This window comes from Pseudopipra pipra, chromosome 9 (assembly GCF_036250125.1).
Source record: "Pseudopipra pipra isolate bDixPip1 chromosome 9, bDixPip1.hap1, whole genome shotgun sequence".
Classification (NCBI taxonomy): Eukaryota; Metazoa; Chordata; class Aves; order Passeriformes; family Pipridae; genus Pseudopipra; species Pseudopipra pipra.
Genome location: NC_087557.1, coordinates 18,011,507 through 18,027,813, shown reverse-complemented (window position 1 = coordinate 18,027,813; position 16,307 = coordinate 18,011,507). Strand labels below are relative to the sequence as shown.

At 44.1% G+C, this 16,307-nt stretch overlaps 1 protein-coding gene across 5 annotated transcripts in view; it reads left to right on the top strand.

Annotated features, from left to right (window-relative positions):
* The first annotated feature begins 71 nt into the window (after nucleotides 1-71).
* Nucleotides 72-16,307, top strand: part of SRSF11 (serine and arginine rich splicing factor 11) — a 17,755-nt gene continuing 1,519 nt past the window's right edge. For 2 of the 5 annotated variants that reach the window (XM_064664889.1, XM_064664888.1), the window contains exons 1-9: nucleotides 5,148-8,720; nucleotides 9,016-9,125; nucleotides 10,587-10,679; nucleotides 11,893-11,942; nucleotides 12,529-12,656; nucleotides 13,578-13,659; nucleotides 13,994-14,125; nucleotides 15,099-15,188; nucleotides 15,743-15,838. In XM_064664889.1, coding sequence (XP_064520959.1) covers nucleotides 11,923-11,942; nucleotides 12,529-12,656; nucleotides 13,578-13,659; nucleotides 13,994-14,125; nucleotides 15,099-15,188; nucleotides 15,743-15,838 — 548 coding nt within the window. In that variant the 5' untranslated portion in view covers nucleotides 5,148-8,720; nucleotides 9,016-9,125; nucleotides 10,587-10,679; nucleotides 11,893-11,922. The other 3 variants (XM_064664885.1, XM_064664886.1, XM_064664887.1) reach the window with 3 other exon arrangements.

Sequence of the window (16,307 nt, the reverse complement as noted above, 5' to 3'; positions counted from 1 at the left end):
CAGCCTGTGGGGGGCGCCCCTTCCGCGCACGCGCCGCCCCCGCGCGCGCGGGTGTGTGTGCGCGTCGGTGTCGGCGCGGCGCACGCGCGGGGCCGCGTGCTGTGGCGGCGCGCGCAGGCGCGGCGCGGTGCATTGTGGGACACTGCGGCCCGGGCAGGCTGGTGAGGGAGCGGGGCCGGGACGGGACGGGAACGGGGGGAGCGGAACGGGCCCGGGGCTGAGGGGTCCGGGCCAGGGAAACGGGGGTCTGCGCCGCGCCTCATCCGCCCCGTTGTGTCCCTGCAGCACCGGCGGAGCGGGCGGCGGCGCGATGGCCTCCAGCAGCGGCACCGACGTGATCCAGGTCACCAACGTCTCTCCCAGCGCCAGCTCGGAGCAGATGCGGACCCTCTTCGGCTTCCTGGGCAAGATCGAGGAGCTGCGCCTCTTCCCCCCCGAGTGAGTGCGGCCCGGGCCCGCCGCCCCCCCCCCCGCCCTCCCCGCGGCCCAGCGCCGCCTCCGCCCGCCTGCACCGCCCAGCCTGGACCAGGCCTCCCCCGCTCCCGGCGGATCCTGAGGGATCCCGGCCCGGGTCGCCCCCGCTCCCGCCCCTGTGGATCCCGGGGGATCCCTTCTCGGGCCGTCGCCGCTCCCGAGGGATCCCGGCGGATTCCAGCCCGCCCCCGCCACGGCCCCCGGCGGATCCCGGCCTGGGCCTCCCCCACGGCCCCCGGGGCGTCCCGCCCGGCCGCGGCCCTCCCTTGCGGAAGCGCTTGGGGAATCTGTGCTCCCCCCCGGGGGTCCTCGGTGTTCTCAAGCGGAGCCGCCGCGCACCCCAAAGGGTTTGAGTTCTCAGCAGGAATTGCGGGGAGACGGCGGTAATTTAAGGCGTGTGGTTACACGTGTGATCCTCCCAGGAAATGCCCGTTTGGCCCGGGGTTGTGCCCAGAGAGCCTCTCTGTCTAGATCATGTCCAGAACTGTGGCAGTTTGTGGATTATGGCCATAAAACTCGAATTTATATGCATATATATACATTCTTTGCAGAGAATTCTGTGCAAAATGGTCAGATAACCACTAATATACAAATAATACATATTTATCACGTGTATATAATCTGAAAATTGAGTTTCAGGTACCTCAGTAATGTAGAAGTATCCACAAACAAAAAAAAAAAAATCTAAGTTAGTTTTTATGTCTTCACTTGCAATTTAATTCTGATGAAACTAAGGCTTTCAGGATCCTTTCTGATGCAATATAGAGCTTCAGTGTTAACATTGGTGATGGTTGTGTCTGTTTGATTGGATTTATAGATCTGATGTCATTACTGTTGCTGTTTTGCATATTCATTATGTAAGTTAATGGGTTTGGTTTTGCCATGATGAAAAAGGATTGGAGAATAATCAAACAAGAACTCAGTCAATTATTTGTAGTGCCCAAAGGTACTTGGATTTTTTATTTTAGAGGAAAAAAGCTATCACATTATATTCTTTTTTTGTCTCACTGAGTCTTCAATCCCTGCTAGGACAAACCAAGGGAAACCCAGCCATCCTGACAGCTGGATGTGCACTGGTATTCTTGCAGTGTCTTTGGGTGGGATTTTGGCAGTTTCGGGTTGGAATTGGAATGTAACTGTACCCAAAATCCAGGGACAGTTCCAGCCATGAGTTTTCTCATTCCCAGCTGGGATAACTGTAGTGGGATGGAAGAGAACTCACCTGTAAAAGGTGCAGTTGTTTCATGTCTGCTCTGGGTTTTAACACTTGGCCTCATTTTTCAGGAAGGTTGTTAGAGGTGAATGGTAAAACTTTGTAGCTTTAGATACTCATTAACTAATCTGTTAAGAGATTCCTTGTATGGTTTGGTGTCCTTCCCTTTGTGTACCAAGGGCTCTGGCACCTCCGGACCCCCTGGGGTGCTCAGGGATCTGCTCTTGAGGTGCTTCAGAGACCCCAATTCCATTTCACCCATTTTCTAATAGTGACAGGTTCTTTGCTGCTCCTTTTTCTGTCCCTTCTCCTATAAATTCCAGGTCCTGACTTTTCCCTGCCCATGTTGTTCATCCAGTTTTGGGGGGGTACAGGATACAAGTTATTATCTGTGAGTTCTCTCCATCATCTGAATTCCTTTGTGTCCTGGATCCTGCTGGGATTCTTTCTTGCCTGTAGCATTTCTGAGTAACCAATCCCACTTCCCTTGCTCCACCTCCTTGTTTGATCTGTGTCACTCTGACTCTGCTGTCTTCTCTAGAACTTCCTTTTTCTCCTGGGCTGCCAGATCAGACATAACTACCCAAGCTTCCCTACATTTCTCTTTCTCTCTCCTATCCATCCCCTTATTCCAGTTTATTAATCACCTATTTCACATTTATCTTTAATCCACAACCAACTTTGTGACTTCTTCCATTCTTCCTCCCCAAACTCTACTTCCCTCTTCCTCCTGCTTTCCCCCAGCTCCATGGCCTGGTTCTCTTCTTTATTGTATTCCATAAAGTTTCATCCAAACTGGAAAGTGGAGGGAATGGATTCCTGAGTCTCCTGTACTCCAGGCCCATTGTTCAGCCCCAGAAAATCCTTGTGTATCCAGGCTGAGAGACAATTACTGAGTGTATCAATCTCTGCTGAATTACAATAATGATGGATGGTGGCTTTTTTTGGAACTGTTGAGAACATTCAGTTCTTGATGGATTTCATTCAGCTTGGATTTTAGAGTGACTGGAAATGCCATTTTTAAAAGTGCAGCACACAGATGCATATGAGATGTCAGGCTGCAGAGGCATTGCCGAACACTGTCAGTTGTTTGTTTTATTCATTATTTTAGGAAAAACTCAGCTGTCCCAAAGCATTCCTTGTGGTGCTCCTGGCTGTAAACAAGATCTGCTAAAGACTCAATAGAGTCTGCTCTGTGTCCTTGATAACATTCCCTTGTTATCACAGACATTTTAAGAATGCCTGAAAATGTTGTACTACTTTTATGTAATGAGTTGTGTAATTTTTTTACAACTTAGATGAGTAAATCCTACAACTTTGCCATCACTCCTTGATTTACTTTTCTTTGCAGTTTTACTACTGAGATTTTGTTAAACACCTGCTTCTTTGGTTTTACATTTTTATTAATTATTTGGGGGGGGTTATTATTAATTATGTTTACTTTTATTTCTTAGTTATTTATCTGTTCTTATTAATAATTATTATTAATAATTATTTTATTACTTCTTATTATGGGTTAAAAAGGCACTATTTCAGCTGTGGATTCCTGTGTCCAAAAGGGCTCAGAGTTTCAATATTTCTATCTCTGGGCCGTTTATCACTGCAGTTCCTTCCCGATTTATTCAATCTGCAAGCTGTTGGAGCAAGTGGCTGTTACTAATTTTAATGCTTTAAAAGCTGCAGTGTGCTGGCTCCAGTCTAGTTTCTCAGCTGAGGTTAAATTTAAAGTTATTAAAGTGTGATCTGAGGGACGTTGTGGGCAGTAGTTGAGTTGTGCACATTGGGCTGAGGTGGTGGTGAAGGTGAGAGAGGGTTTGGCATTTGCAGAGACCAAAATAGACCCTGGATTTCTGTCTGGGTGTGCCAGAGTCGTTCCCCTGAATTTTGACAACTCCCAGTGCTGAAAGGCTTGATCAGCCTCCAGCAACCCAAATAAAGCTGTGCTGGCGGGGGGATGCACTGGAAGAGCTTGTCTTTGAATTGTCTGGGAATCCAGTAAGGAAAGGTAGATCCTTGTCAGCAATCAGTGAGTGTTTTCTGAGCTCTTCAGGCTGATCTGTGCCCCTGATACATGAGGGCAGAAAAAACAGCAACTGTGCCCTGGCCTGGGGTAGGAACAAGGGCTTCAGGACTGGCTGCTGCTTCCTGTGCCTTCTGGAGGCAGCTTTTAACTCATCTGTTGCACAGCTCTGTCTGCAGAATAATTTTACTTGCTGTCCTTTATACATCCAATTAAAGCAAAATCTGCACCACTTTCAGGACATAGGGACTTTTTTAATCCATTGTGGACCTTTACTGAGTTGACTCTGCATCTAGTTTTTGGGAGTTTGGTTTTGTTTTATTTTAGGGAAGGCACAGTTGTAGTTGTACAATTCTTTCCGGTTGCTGTAGGAAGTAGATATTTCTGTGGGGTTTTTTTTCTTTGTTTTTTTTTTTTTCAAATGACTCAATGTCTTGATTCTCTTTTGGATTTTCAGTGTCTGGGATTTTTTTTAGATAGGCTGGTTCTGAGCTGAGGAGTAGGTACAGACCTCCCTTGTAGGGAGGGAGGTCTGCGTTAAGGAGCTTTTCATTCAGTAGAGTGAATTGTAGCATTGCCTGGCTGAAGTTCTTGAACTTGTGTTTTGTTCTTTACTACTGAAGGACGGATACAAGCTCAGCACTGTGCATCCCTCAGGATGAACATGGCATTGCTGTGTGTGGGAGAGGCTGAATGGTGAAGTTTGGTCTAGAAGCTTGTATGAAATTGGGTTGATGAATAAAACAGAATCACAGAATGGTGGCCCATCCAGTTCCACCCCCTGCCACGGGCAGGGACACCTTCCGTTATCCCAGGGTTGCTCCAAGTCCTGTCCAACCTGGCCTTGGACGCTTCCAGGGATGGGGCATGCACTGCTTCTCTGGGCAGCCTATGCCAGGGCCTCACCACCCTCACAGGGAAGAATTCCTTCCCAGTATCCCATCTAACCCCGCTCTCTGGCAGCTTAAAGCCATCACCCCACGTCCTGTCCCCACACTGCCCTTGTCACAAGTCACAGTGATCTTTTAATCATCACCAATTTGGGGCCTAGATCAGGGAGTGTAAAACCCCTGGGTTTAACTGATACATAGTTGGTAACTTTTTATCTTTCTCAGCAGCATTTTCCTTCGCTTCCTTCCCTTCTCCCAGACAAAAATTAAGTTGCATTTAGGTGTCTGCTCATGGATATATTGAGCCTGACAACTGCTACCCAGTTCAAGTGAGGCAATAAAGGTTATTTATGCAATTTTGGCTGGGTGTGGTGTAACCCCTGGTAACTGCTTCCCTGTCTCTCTCCCACAGTGACTCCCCCTTGCCGGTGTCGTCGCGCGTGTGCTTTGTGAAGTTCCACGACCCCGACTCGGCGGTGGTGGCGCAGCACCTGACAAACACCGTGTTCGTGGACAGAGCCCTCATAGTGGTGCCCTATGCAGAAGGTTTGTGACTCGTTTAATGGCCCACGGAGCCACCTTTGGTGGGGTTTCATTCCTGTCTAGTGCAAAAAACCCAGCGTTAGTCCAATGTCAAACACTCAAATATCTCCATCCTGAAACCCTTGGTATGTTGCCTTTGGCCCCTGGGCTCAATGATTTCATTCACCTCATGAAAGTGGGAAGTTTTGTGTGTCTTAAAGTTTAGAATAATAACATTTCAGGCAGAATTGTTTGCAAATTTTGCTCTGTATCTGTCTCAACGAGACATTTCCCAAACAGACTTAAATGCAAACAGGTCAATATTTTAAGCAACTTTTGCCTTAATAATTAAGCATTTACTACTTTCACTCTCTTCATGAGAATGGTTTGTCCCTCCCTGGAGTGCATGGGAGAGGAACTAGCATTCCTCTGGGATATGCTGTCACTGCATTTATTTGGGAACATCCCAAAAAGGCCCTCGCTCTCCTTGTGGAGTCCAATATACCAAGGGTTTGAATAATTATGGTTTAATTCAAAAGTGATATCTTCCAAGAGGTGCCACATGGGCACTGGTCCTAGTTTTTTATTCCAAGTTTTCTTGTTCATCCTTGATATATTTAATAGAATTTTGCTAAATAATAAACTCTTCTCTCTGTTATTTGTGTGTGTGATTTTTGTAGTGGAGAAGGCAAATGCAAAGCCCTTCCAGATGACTGAAAAACAGTGGGTCCTCTGCAGCTACAGGGGATTCTAGCCATTAACTAAAGGCCAGCAAGCACTCAAGTCCCCAAGTGTTTTCCTGGTGTAACCACTTGTTAACTACATTTTCTCTTCTTCTTTTTATTTTTACATTTTAGGGTGTTACAGTAATTTGAAAGGCAATGAGCAGGGTTTTTGGAACTTACCTTAAAAGCAAAGTGCTGAGAAGACACCTCTTCTTACAGAAGTCTTATTAAACTCTTCTAGACTTGCTTTAGAAGTAACTGATTTCCATTGTACTTGTACTTTTCTTGGTTTACTTCTGGGAAAGCTTGAATTTAATAAAATCTTGCAGATTAAGTTTGGTACATGACCTGGGGTCAGACCTGTAATCAAGACACTGTAATGCTGTAGCTGTCTCTTAAAGCCTGGGGAGCTGTCTTATCTTATCTTTGTATTCCTGAATCTTAAAAGATATGAAATTTAAACTTAACAGATGAAACTTAATCCCTGGAGTGTAGTAATGTGCAGTGTGGCCTTTGAGCTGTGCTGCTTTCTGAGGGTACAGAACCCCCCCTGCAATGGAGTTACTGCTCCTGCTGCCACTAGTTGAGGTGTAATAGCAGAGCTGAAAGGCATCTTGTCCTTGTCTGTGTGTTAAATACAGCACCAGTCCAGCTGAGTTAGTGCTGGAATATTCTCCAAGGCCCATGTGAATAATGTCAGTGTTTAACTCTTCCTACAAGGATAAAACCACTTTTCTCTTGGTCAGTCTCACTTTGTCCACTGTGGATAAATCTGGCACACAGAGAAACCTGCCCAGTAGTTTTGCTTGAGATTGTGTAAAGAAAATCAAATTATTAAAGCAGAATATTGTAATGGGCCTGTTAAATGAAGGAGTTCCTCGTGGGCTGTACCTTGTGGTGTTTGAGCAGTTTGGAATTTGATGGTTTTGGCATATCACAAGAGATATGTTCAGCCAATAAAGTATTGCCCCTGGTTTGGTAATCCCACGGTTCTGTCCCTGAGCTGGAGAACAGTTTTCCCTTAAAATTCAGACTGCCAGGGTCCCAGTTGAACAAACTGAGCACCAAACAGCAAGTTTAAAACCCCAGTGACACTGCTCATGTGCTTAAAGCCAGGCATGTGCTGAACTACTGTGAACGGGGCCCTCCTCTCTCAGATTTTTACTGTGCTGATTAATCTGTGTCAATATTGCCTGTCACTAAAGCAAATGTTTATTATCTGTTCAGTGAAATAATTCCCCCCCTGTCCCAAGTTTTAGCTCACACAGACACTTTGGTGGTGGCTGTTGCTTTGTGTTATAGAACTATACACAAAGGCTACGGTAAGGTTTAGTATTTGTCATTTTCTCTGGGCTATTCCTGGATTTGGAAGGAACTCTTAAGGTTAAAGATGGCTGGGGGGGGTGTTTAGGTTCTTTGGTTAATGTTTGTTTCTTTTGTCTGTTTCTTTTTCTTTCATTTCTACACATTCATGCAGTATTTCATGGTTCTAACAAAGCAGCAGTAAAAAAAGCTCTTGAAGCATGAAAATTAACTGGTGAGGGGCCTCATTGCTTTTTTTCAATTGTAGTTTATTTAAATACTTTTTAAAGAAACGATTAGAGGATCAGATGCATGATTTTTTTTTAATGGATGCAGATCTTCTATGAGGTGTCTCGAGCTAAGTCTGAGGATTTGTATTTAGATGCCAGAAATGTTGTAGTTGCACTAATTTGAAATGTTTAGCTATAATTGATAAATATCCTCTGAGACATAATTTTGCATGCAAAATGACCCCATAATCTCTCTGTAGGTATATTGATATATTTATGCATTACTGCCCTTTGCCTCCATGACCTTTTTCCCCCTGTCCCTCCATAACTTTGGGTATCTAAATTGCTGCCAGCTCAGTGCCACGGGCCAGATAACAGTGCTGTGTATTGTACGTTTATGTAGATTATCGGCACTTCTCAGTATAGGTGGGAGGAACCATTACCTTTATTTAACAGTGGTTTTTCTTTTTTGTTGTTGTGTTTTACAGTTCTTTTCCCTGGTTCAGCCTGAACTATATACCAGGCCCTGCTGAAAATACCACCCAACAGTTTTCTTCTGCAGCTTATCCAGTTTCTCTTAAGTGCCCTGTACATATTGTATGTTTTATGATGAGATGCAGTTTCTTAATGTGTATTACAGAAACACTACTGGTATTTGCAAATATATAGTAAAATTGTTTTATTGAACTCTCATTTTGGGGGCTTGGGCACATTAACAAATTAATCCATCTGTATAGGGCTTTTGCTGTTGGATAGAGTAAAAATACCTACACAATTGTTTCCTAGTAGGGCCCTTAAAATTCCCTGTGCAGAGCAGGCAGAGAAATAAGACATTTGTCTTAGTTGGCTGCAAGATTTTGGGCCAGAAGTCCCCCCTGCCATGGCAGTTTGTAGCAGCATTCTTGGTACACTAAGCGTGGCACATAATGGAACAAATGCATTTTACTGCACAGGTAAGGAATGTGCCACCATTCCCTGTATCCACCAGCCACCCCCAGACACACACACAGCCTTCTTGGAGACCTGCAGGGACTTGCATTTCCATATGACACGTCAGCAAAAGCCCTACGCTTGATTCAACCCCAAATATCCATCCTTTCTCTTTAAGTTTGACAAAATTTGTATGGTAGGTGTAAAAGAAAACAATAGTGAACTGTACCATATTATTAACCCCTAAATCAAACTTTTTTTGTCTTGTGTATCTTGATTTTTCTGTGTGCTTTGTAGTGAAGCAGCCGACACGAGTCGTTGTTCATAAAACAGCTTTTGAAAGTTGAGAGCACACCCCTGGAGAACCGACTGTGCTTGCTTACGTTTGGTTCATGACTTAAAAATCGAGTACAGGTGATGAAACCTTGGCAGTGTTAACAAAAAAGTAGTGTGTATTGTGCTATTTTTTTGCTCTAGAAACTTAACCTTTTGTAGAGAAAAAGGAACAGTCAAATTTTCACCCATTGAAGTTGCATTCTGACAAAAAAGTTAATGCTAAATATTAATAGCCATCAAGCTTTGTATTTTAGCCAACATAAGTACTTTCAACAAACTCAGGTGGTGTATCAGGGAGACTTTGCTGGGTGTATTTGTGTATTTTCTGCCTCTGGGATGGGATGCACTCTAATGCCAGGCTGTTTCTCTGCAGGAGTCATTCCTGATGAGACTAAGGCTTTGTCTCTCTTGGCACCAGCTAATGCAGTGGCTGGGCTGCTGCCCGGAGGTGGACTGCTGCCCACTCCCAACCCACTCTCTCAGGTAAGATCTCACCTGGGCTGGGCCAGGGGAGACCATTGGGTGTGTTCTGCTGGGTTCTCACTTCATTCCTGCTCTTTTTTTCAGGCCTGATGTGCTAATGCCAATTCCTAGAATAGTTCCAAACCCTGATGGTTGTTACAGCTCTGATACGAATTGGGGCAAAGCAGTGATTAGTTGCTATGAATGGGATCTTCTTATTTCCCTGAAATGATGCTTCTGGTGTCTCAGGGCCCTGTTTGTTTCTGTCTCCCATCCCTTTTTATCCATTGTACTTGCAGATTTGCCAGCAGTAGAGATCTCATAGGTTTTAAATTCATGGAGTCCAAGGAGCTGCCATGCTGGGAGATTCCTTTCATTAATACTCCAGCTGAGGGGAAAATTGGAGCCTCGTTATCTGAACCCACAAGAATTCGTGTGGAAGATGAACAGTGAGAGTAATACATTGTGGGAACACACATCTCTTACCAGGGAACAGAGAATCAAAGTCAAGAGGCAGATTAATAATAATAAAGCTTCATTAATTCTGCAGTTCTCAAACCTGCTTCAGCTTAGCTGAAGGATCCCCTTGCCATGGAGCTGCTCAGAAGCTTTTAACCCAATGTGGAGGGAAAATCCTGAATTTAAACTTGGAAACGAGGAAAGGGTTGGAAGAACCAAATACAGCCAGAAAGATTCCGTTCACTGAGAACTGTGTATATGAATTCCTGAAAGTGGTGGTTAAGCCACGTTAGTTTTAGCTCTGTCACTCTGAATCCCAACCTGGTCCCAGTGCACTTAATGGTGGAATGTATTTAACACATCCATGTGATGGGAATTCAGTGAAGTCAGTTTTTTCAAACACATCTTGAAAGTGTGTTTGGTTTCAGTGTCTGTTGATCATCTCAGTCAACTTAAATGGCCAAACATGAGCTGATTTAATGAAGCTTCTGGAGGAATTTAAGGAATTCAGACCTATGTCATTATCCTGCTTGCTCTTCCAGTAGCTTATCAGCCCATTTGCCAGTTTTAACCAGATCTGAGAAATCTGCAAAGATGTAATACTGTTACATTGCCTTTTAACATAAAACATTCATTTCAATCCTAAATTGAATTAGAAATGAGGTGGTTGCCTCAGAAACTTATAAGGAATTTTCATTTTAGCACTGGAAAATCATTTCATTTCAAACTATTCCTTGAATTTGGTGGAATGCTTTACTTTTTTGCCTTTTTCCCCCCACACACCTGTCAGGATGCAGAGGAAGCACGATTCCATCCACTTTCATATATAGTAAGCTTTGGAATCCCTGAATAAGGAATCCTGAAACACTCTCTCTGACCTTTGTATAATGTTTCCTGTAGCTGGAAGCTGAAGTAAAGCCCAGCTCAGGTTTCTACATGTCTCATGTGTGGGAATGTTGATTTCCTCCTTGCTAACCCAGGTTTTTATTAATGACTGTGCTCTAATTGCTGTCTCTGTCCCAGATTGGTGCTGTCCCTTTAGCTGCTTTAGGAGCTCCTGCTCTTGATCCTGCCCTTGCTGCTCTTGGGCTTCCTGGAGCAAACCTAAACTCTCAGGTATGGCCCAAATTACCCTTCATTGTCCCCCCTCTTTTCTATTTTAAAAGTAATTTTCATTTATATACTGCCTGGAAACTCCAGTGATTGGTTTCTGTGAGAACCTTTTTGGAATAAAGAGTATCTGCTGGAATATCAAATTAAATGCTGGAAAGGCCTGAGAAATAATTTGGGAATAGTAATGAAATATTTTAAATGTGTCATAATCAGGTCATGAGCCTGTCTTGTACTTAGAGTAAAAAAAATAGTTTGACTTTTTAATCTTTTAGGTGTAGAAAACAGATAGGAGACCTTGTTAGGCTGTTAAAGCTGGATAAAAAGATTTTACATACTAAGTAATAATAGAATATTGAATATATTTATATAAATATATAAAACTATATTAACATATTGAGCATATACATATATTTACAAAAAGAATTTTTAAGATATAAGAACCAAATACTGTACAGTAGCAATAATTAAATGCACTGCTGACAAACCCAGCATTTAGCACTCTTTTTATGCATTCCATGTGGAGGAAAAGCAAATCATGGTGAAAATGAAATTACAAATGGAAAAAATAAATATTTTAAATGCATATTAGAAAAATCTGAGGTTGGTGTGATGGAGAATTGTCTCCTGTGCATTAAACCAGCTGAATGTGACAAACTGTTACATATATGTAAAAGAAAATGAGTGAGGACTAAACGTTTTGTTAATACCTCACTGGTACAGGAAGTGACTAATCCTAATAACACCTAGATTTTCCTAAGAGCTGTAGAATACATGTTTTCATGGAATTTTTAGATGTTTACTGTTCATAAATTGGCATTGAGGCCTTTAGCGGACAGGAAGCTTTGTTCTCTGAGGACTCTGTTCTCCTGAATTAACAGAGAAATACCCTGGTTATTAAAATGTGTGTGTGTGTGTATATATATGCACACCAGCAATGTATTTTTATATATTTCTGTTTTTATGCCCTGATTCTGTCCAGGGCAGGGCCTGTGTTTGGCTGCTGTGGAAAATAAAGGCCCTGAGCACCACTGCAGTGTTCTGTTCACACCTTCCCGCCATCCTCCAGTTAAACCAGATCAATGTGCCTTTTCCCCTTTGTCTGGGGGTGTTCTGGTCTGGGTTTTCCATCTGTGAAGAATTCCTGCCTTAGCCACTGCTGAGGCAGATAGTCTTGAGTACACATGATTTTAACTTGTTGGTTTTTTTCCCCTCACAGTCTCTTGCAGCAGATCAGCTCCTAAAACTGATGAGCACAGTGGATCCAAAGTAAGCATTAATGTTCACTAATACTTATATTGCACTGCATGGGATCTGGAGAATATCTGTGGGAATTCAATGTCCAATCCTTGTTCTGCTGGAGGCAACTGGGAGCTTGGATGGGGTTTGGAGCACCCTGGTCTGGTAGAAGGTGTCCCTGCCCATGGCAGGGGGTGGAATGAGAATCACAGAATCAGCTGAGTTGGAAAAGACCTCTGAGATCAAGTCCAACCCTTGATCCAACACTGCCGTGGTTACCAGACCATGGCACTGATGCCGCATCCAGTCTCATCTTAAAAACCTCCAGGGATGGAGAATCCACCACTTCCCTGGGCAGCCCATTCCAATGCCTGATTACCCTTTCTGTAAAGAATTTCTTCCTAATATCTAACCTAAACCTCCCCTGGCACAGCTTAAGACCATGCCCTCTTATCTTACTGATAGTTACCTGGGAGGTTTAAACCTGAGATGAGGTTTAATGTCCCTCCCAACCCAAACCATTCCGGGATTCCCTGATTCTAAGAACAGGCTCAAACAGTGGACACCTGTATCCCTTGGATTCATGAATATGAATTTCTGGAACTCTGTTCCCCAGGTTGAACCATGTGGCTGCAGGTCTTGTCTCCCCGAGTCTGAAATCAGATACCTCCAGTAAAGAAATAGAGGAAGCAATGAAGAGGGTCCGAGAAGCACAGTCCTTAATCTCTGCTGCTATAGAGCCAGGTAATTCCAGACCCTAGGATGAGCCATTCCCTTCAGGATGCACTTTGATGTGGTACATGATAGAAGCTAATGGGCTGCAGAATACTGGCTTAATGCTTCTGCTTTATACTGGCTGCATTTATAGCTGGCAGGGTTTTAATTGACCTGCAGTGGATGCTCCATGTGTCCTACAGGATGGGGCAGGGATTAAGCTATTATTTTTCCGAAAATTCACTTATTTGAAGATTGCAAAATGCCCAGTTACTGTTGCTGTCTCTGAGATTTCATGGAACAGCAGTGGCCTCACCAGTTGACACCCGAGTGATGCTTGTTCTCAGGGATGGTTTCTTTTATCTCAGTTCCTAATCTGTGCAGGTTTGTAAATAATTCGCTTTTTTGTAGCTTTTTTGCAGCAGATTTTATTTTAGAACAAGCTGCAGCAGTTCCCCCACAAATGTCAGAACTATCAAATCTGAGAGGCAGTAGTTTGAAACACTGAAAATCCTGATGATTTTTGGGAAAGAACAGAACTCCTTGTCTTATATCAGAAAAAATGTGCTGGTTGCTTTTGCTTTTTTGTGGGAAATTCAAAACAATCATTTGAGAGGTTCTTTAGCCTCTCACAAAATGGCAGATTCTGGAATTTGCACAAGACTTTCCATAGGCCTGCAGCCACCAGCTTTTAACTGACTTTAATTAAGTCTTTTCTAAATTTTTACTTCTTCAGTTTTGCATAAAACACTGTTATTTTATGTCAGATGTCTCTGTCATGTTCATTCTTTCTATCCTCTTGTGAAGAAAATGGTAGATAAGCCCTAATTTCAGATGTCAAAATGAGATTTTCTTTATCTATTTATATGTATTACGTGAAGCTCCAGGTCCTTTCCTTTATAAAATCCTTTTAAATACTAAAATAATGCTTGAGTTTTTTTCCTTTTTCAGACAAAAAAGACGAAAAGAGAAGACATTCAAGGTCGAGGTCGCGCTCGAGGAGGAGGAGGACACCTTCTTCATCCAGACACAGGTAAAGGTATCTCATGGGCTTTAAAAAACCCTCCCAGAGCTGAAAGAATTCCTTCAAAAATACTTCTTGAAAGGGCCCCTTTCATTCGGTTTACTGTTCTGAAGATTTATTCTCATTTGAACATGACTTCCCAGAGTTCCTCTGCAATATGACTGATAATTCCGTACAGTGGGTTAGTAAGGGCTGATTGATTTGAGACTTTTCGTTGTGTTCTGTGTAATTCTCTGCATTTCTATCTGGTTGTGCCTCGCAGTGCTGTTACCACTGACTCCCTGAGGGTGACAGGCCTCTCAGAATGTCCTGTGTCTGACCCTGTGTTGTGTGTTCCTGGCAGACGGTCCAGAAGCAGATCAAGGAGAAGGTCCCATTCCAAATCCAGAAGTAGGAGGCGATCCAAAAGCCCCAGGCGAAGGAGATCTCATTCCAGAGAGAGAAGCAGGAGGTCCAGGAGCACATCCAAAACCAGGTAATGGCTTCAGGAAATCTCTCCTGACCAGGAATTTACCCTGACCAGTGGGGTGCCTGTCTCTGTGTGCTGGGCACTGCTGAGGTGCCTCCAGTGCTGGGGCAGTTCTGGGCCCCTCAGTTCAGGAACGACGTGGAATGGCTGGAGTGTGTCCAGAGAAGGGAACAGAGCTGGGGAAGGGTCTGGAGCAGCTAAGGGAGCTGGGGAAGCTCAGCCTGAAGAAAAGGAGGCTCAGGGGGGACCTTCTGGCTCTCTGCAACTCCCTGACAGGAGGGTGGAGCCGGAGGGGGTCGGGCTCTGCTCCCAGGGAACAAGGGACAGCATGAGAGGAAATGGCTTCAAGCTGTGCCAGGAGAGGTTCAGGCTGGATATCAGGAGGAATTTCTTCCTGGAAAGAATGGTCAGGCATTGGAAGGGGCTGCCCAGGGAGGTGGTGGAGTCCTCATCCCTGGAGGTGTCCAAGGGATGACTGGACATGGCACTCAGTGCTCTGGGCTGGGTGATAAGGTGGGGATCGGGCTCAGGTTGGACTCAATGGTCTTGGAGGGCTTTTCCAACCTCAATGATTCTATGATTCTGTGTTAGACTATTTGCTAGAAATTAAATTTCCACATTTTGGTGCTTGATTTAAACAAAAAAAAGAACCCAGGACAAAATGAAGCAGTGGCTCTTTTTAAAGTCACAGTTTCTTGTAACATCACTCAACAGCTGCCTTGGAAAGCAGGAAATGTGAGCACCTAGACTTGCAGATTTGGGGCTGTTGGTACAGAGAAACTGTAAAAGTTGTGCTTTTATTTTTTCTTCAGATAATTCATTACCATTATTATAATGTGCCTGGCCTCAGAAATCCTGACCAGACTGTGCCACCCTGTCATTACCAGCACTGCCTTCTTTTCCCTATGTAGCAAATTAGGAACTGCTGCTTAAATGGTTTGAAAATGACTTAACCTGACAATCTCTCTTTTACTAAAAGGGATAAAAAGAAGGAAGAGAAAGAAAAGAAACGTTCTAAAACTCCCCCCAAAAGCTACAGCACAACCAGACGATCCAGAAGCACAAGCAGGTATGTGAACAGGGGATTTTCCTTGGTCTCTCTTTCCAGCATGATTTTGATCCACTTTAATATTAAATAGGAAGAATGTTCTTGCAGTTGAGCAACTGGTCTAGTCAACTGGTCTAGTGGAAGGTGTCCCTGTCCATGGCAGGGAGTGGAATGAGATGGGCTTTGAGGTCCTTCCCGAGCCAAGGTACTCCAGGATTCCATTGGGTGATGATTTCTTTGTGGATATATCTGGTACAGGCACAAAAGGACATGTACTCTCTGTCTATAAGATACTTTATTCTTCCCCTGAAACTGTTATTTTTGAGGTAAATGCTTTGGGCTTTAACAGTTTCTCCTTGCTTTGTATCAGAGTGTGACACTGAGGTCACTGCTGAACTCTTCCTGATTTAGGGAATAAATATATGCAAAAGGTTACTGTTTCAAAAAACCTCCAAGTTTAACTTGTAATTTCAGCAACTGTTTAGTACCCTTTGAACAAGGCTGGGTTTGGAGAAAGAGATGTATTTGTAGCTTTAATCATAAATTATTAAAAAGCTTCTGTGTCTTTGCTACAGAGAAAGACGGCGCAGGAGGAGCCGGAGTGGAACACGGTCACCCAAAAAGCCCAGATCTCCCAAACGGAAAATGTCCCGGTCCCCGTCTCCAAGAAGGTCAGGGAGTGGCTAAAAAAATGAGTCTAGATGGAAAATTCCCAAAATGTCACCTATAGGGAAGATCCTGGGGTGTTGTGTTGAGGATGGAGTGTGTTTGGGTGGATCTCTGCTGCCTGTTACCCCTTTTAGCATCATTTGATCAGCTCCAAGCTGGAGCTGCTCTGTTGTTGCCTGGGAATGCCAAGGGTGAGCTGTTCCAGGGGTGGTGGGAGTAGGAGATGCCAGAATTCCCATTCCTTTTGGCTCATTACAGTAGCAGTCACCTGATTTGGGGTGGCCCTGGGTGTTTGTGACCCTCTCCCAGAACGGGGAGCTCAAGGTGCTCCTTTGTAGAACGCTGGCACATTGCTGTTCTTACTCTCCAGGAGTTGAACTCCATGATCCTTGTGGGTCCCTTCCAACTTGGGATGTTCCATGTTCTTAGCCTTGGCTTTGTGGTTGTTGTGCTACATCTGGAGCTAAGAAA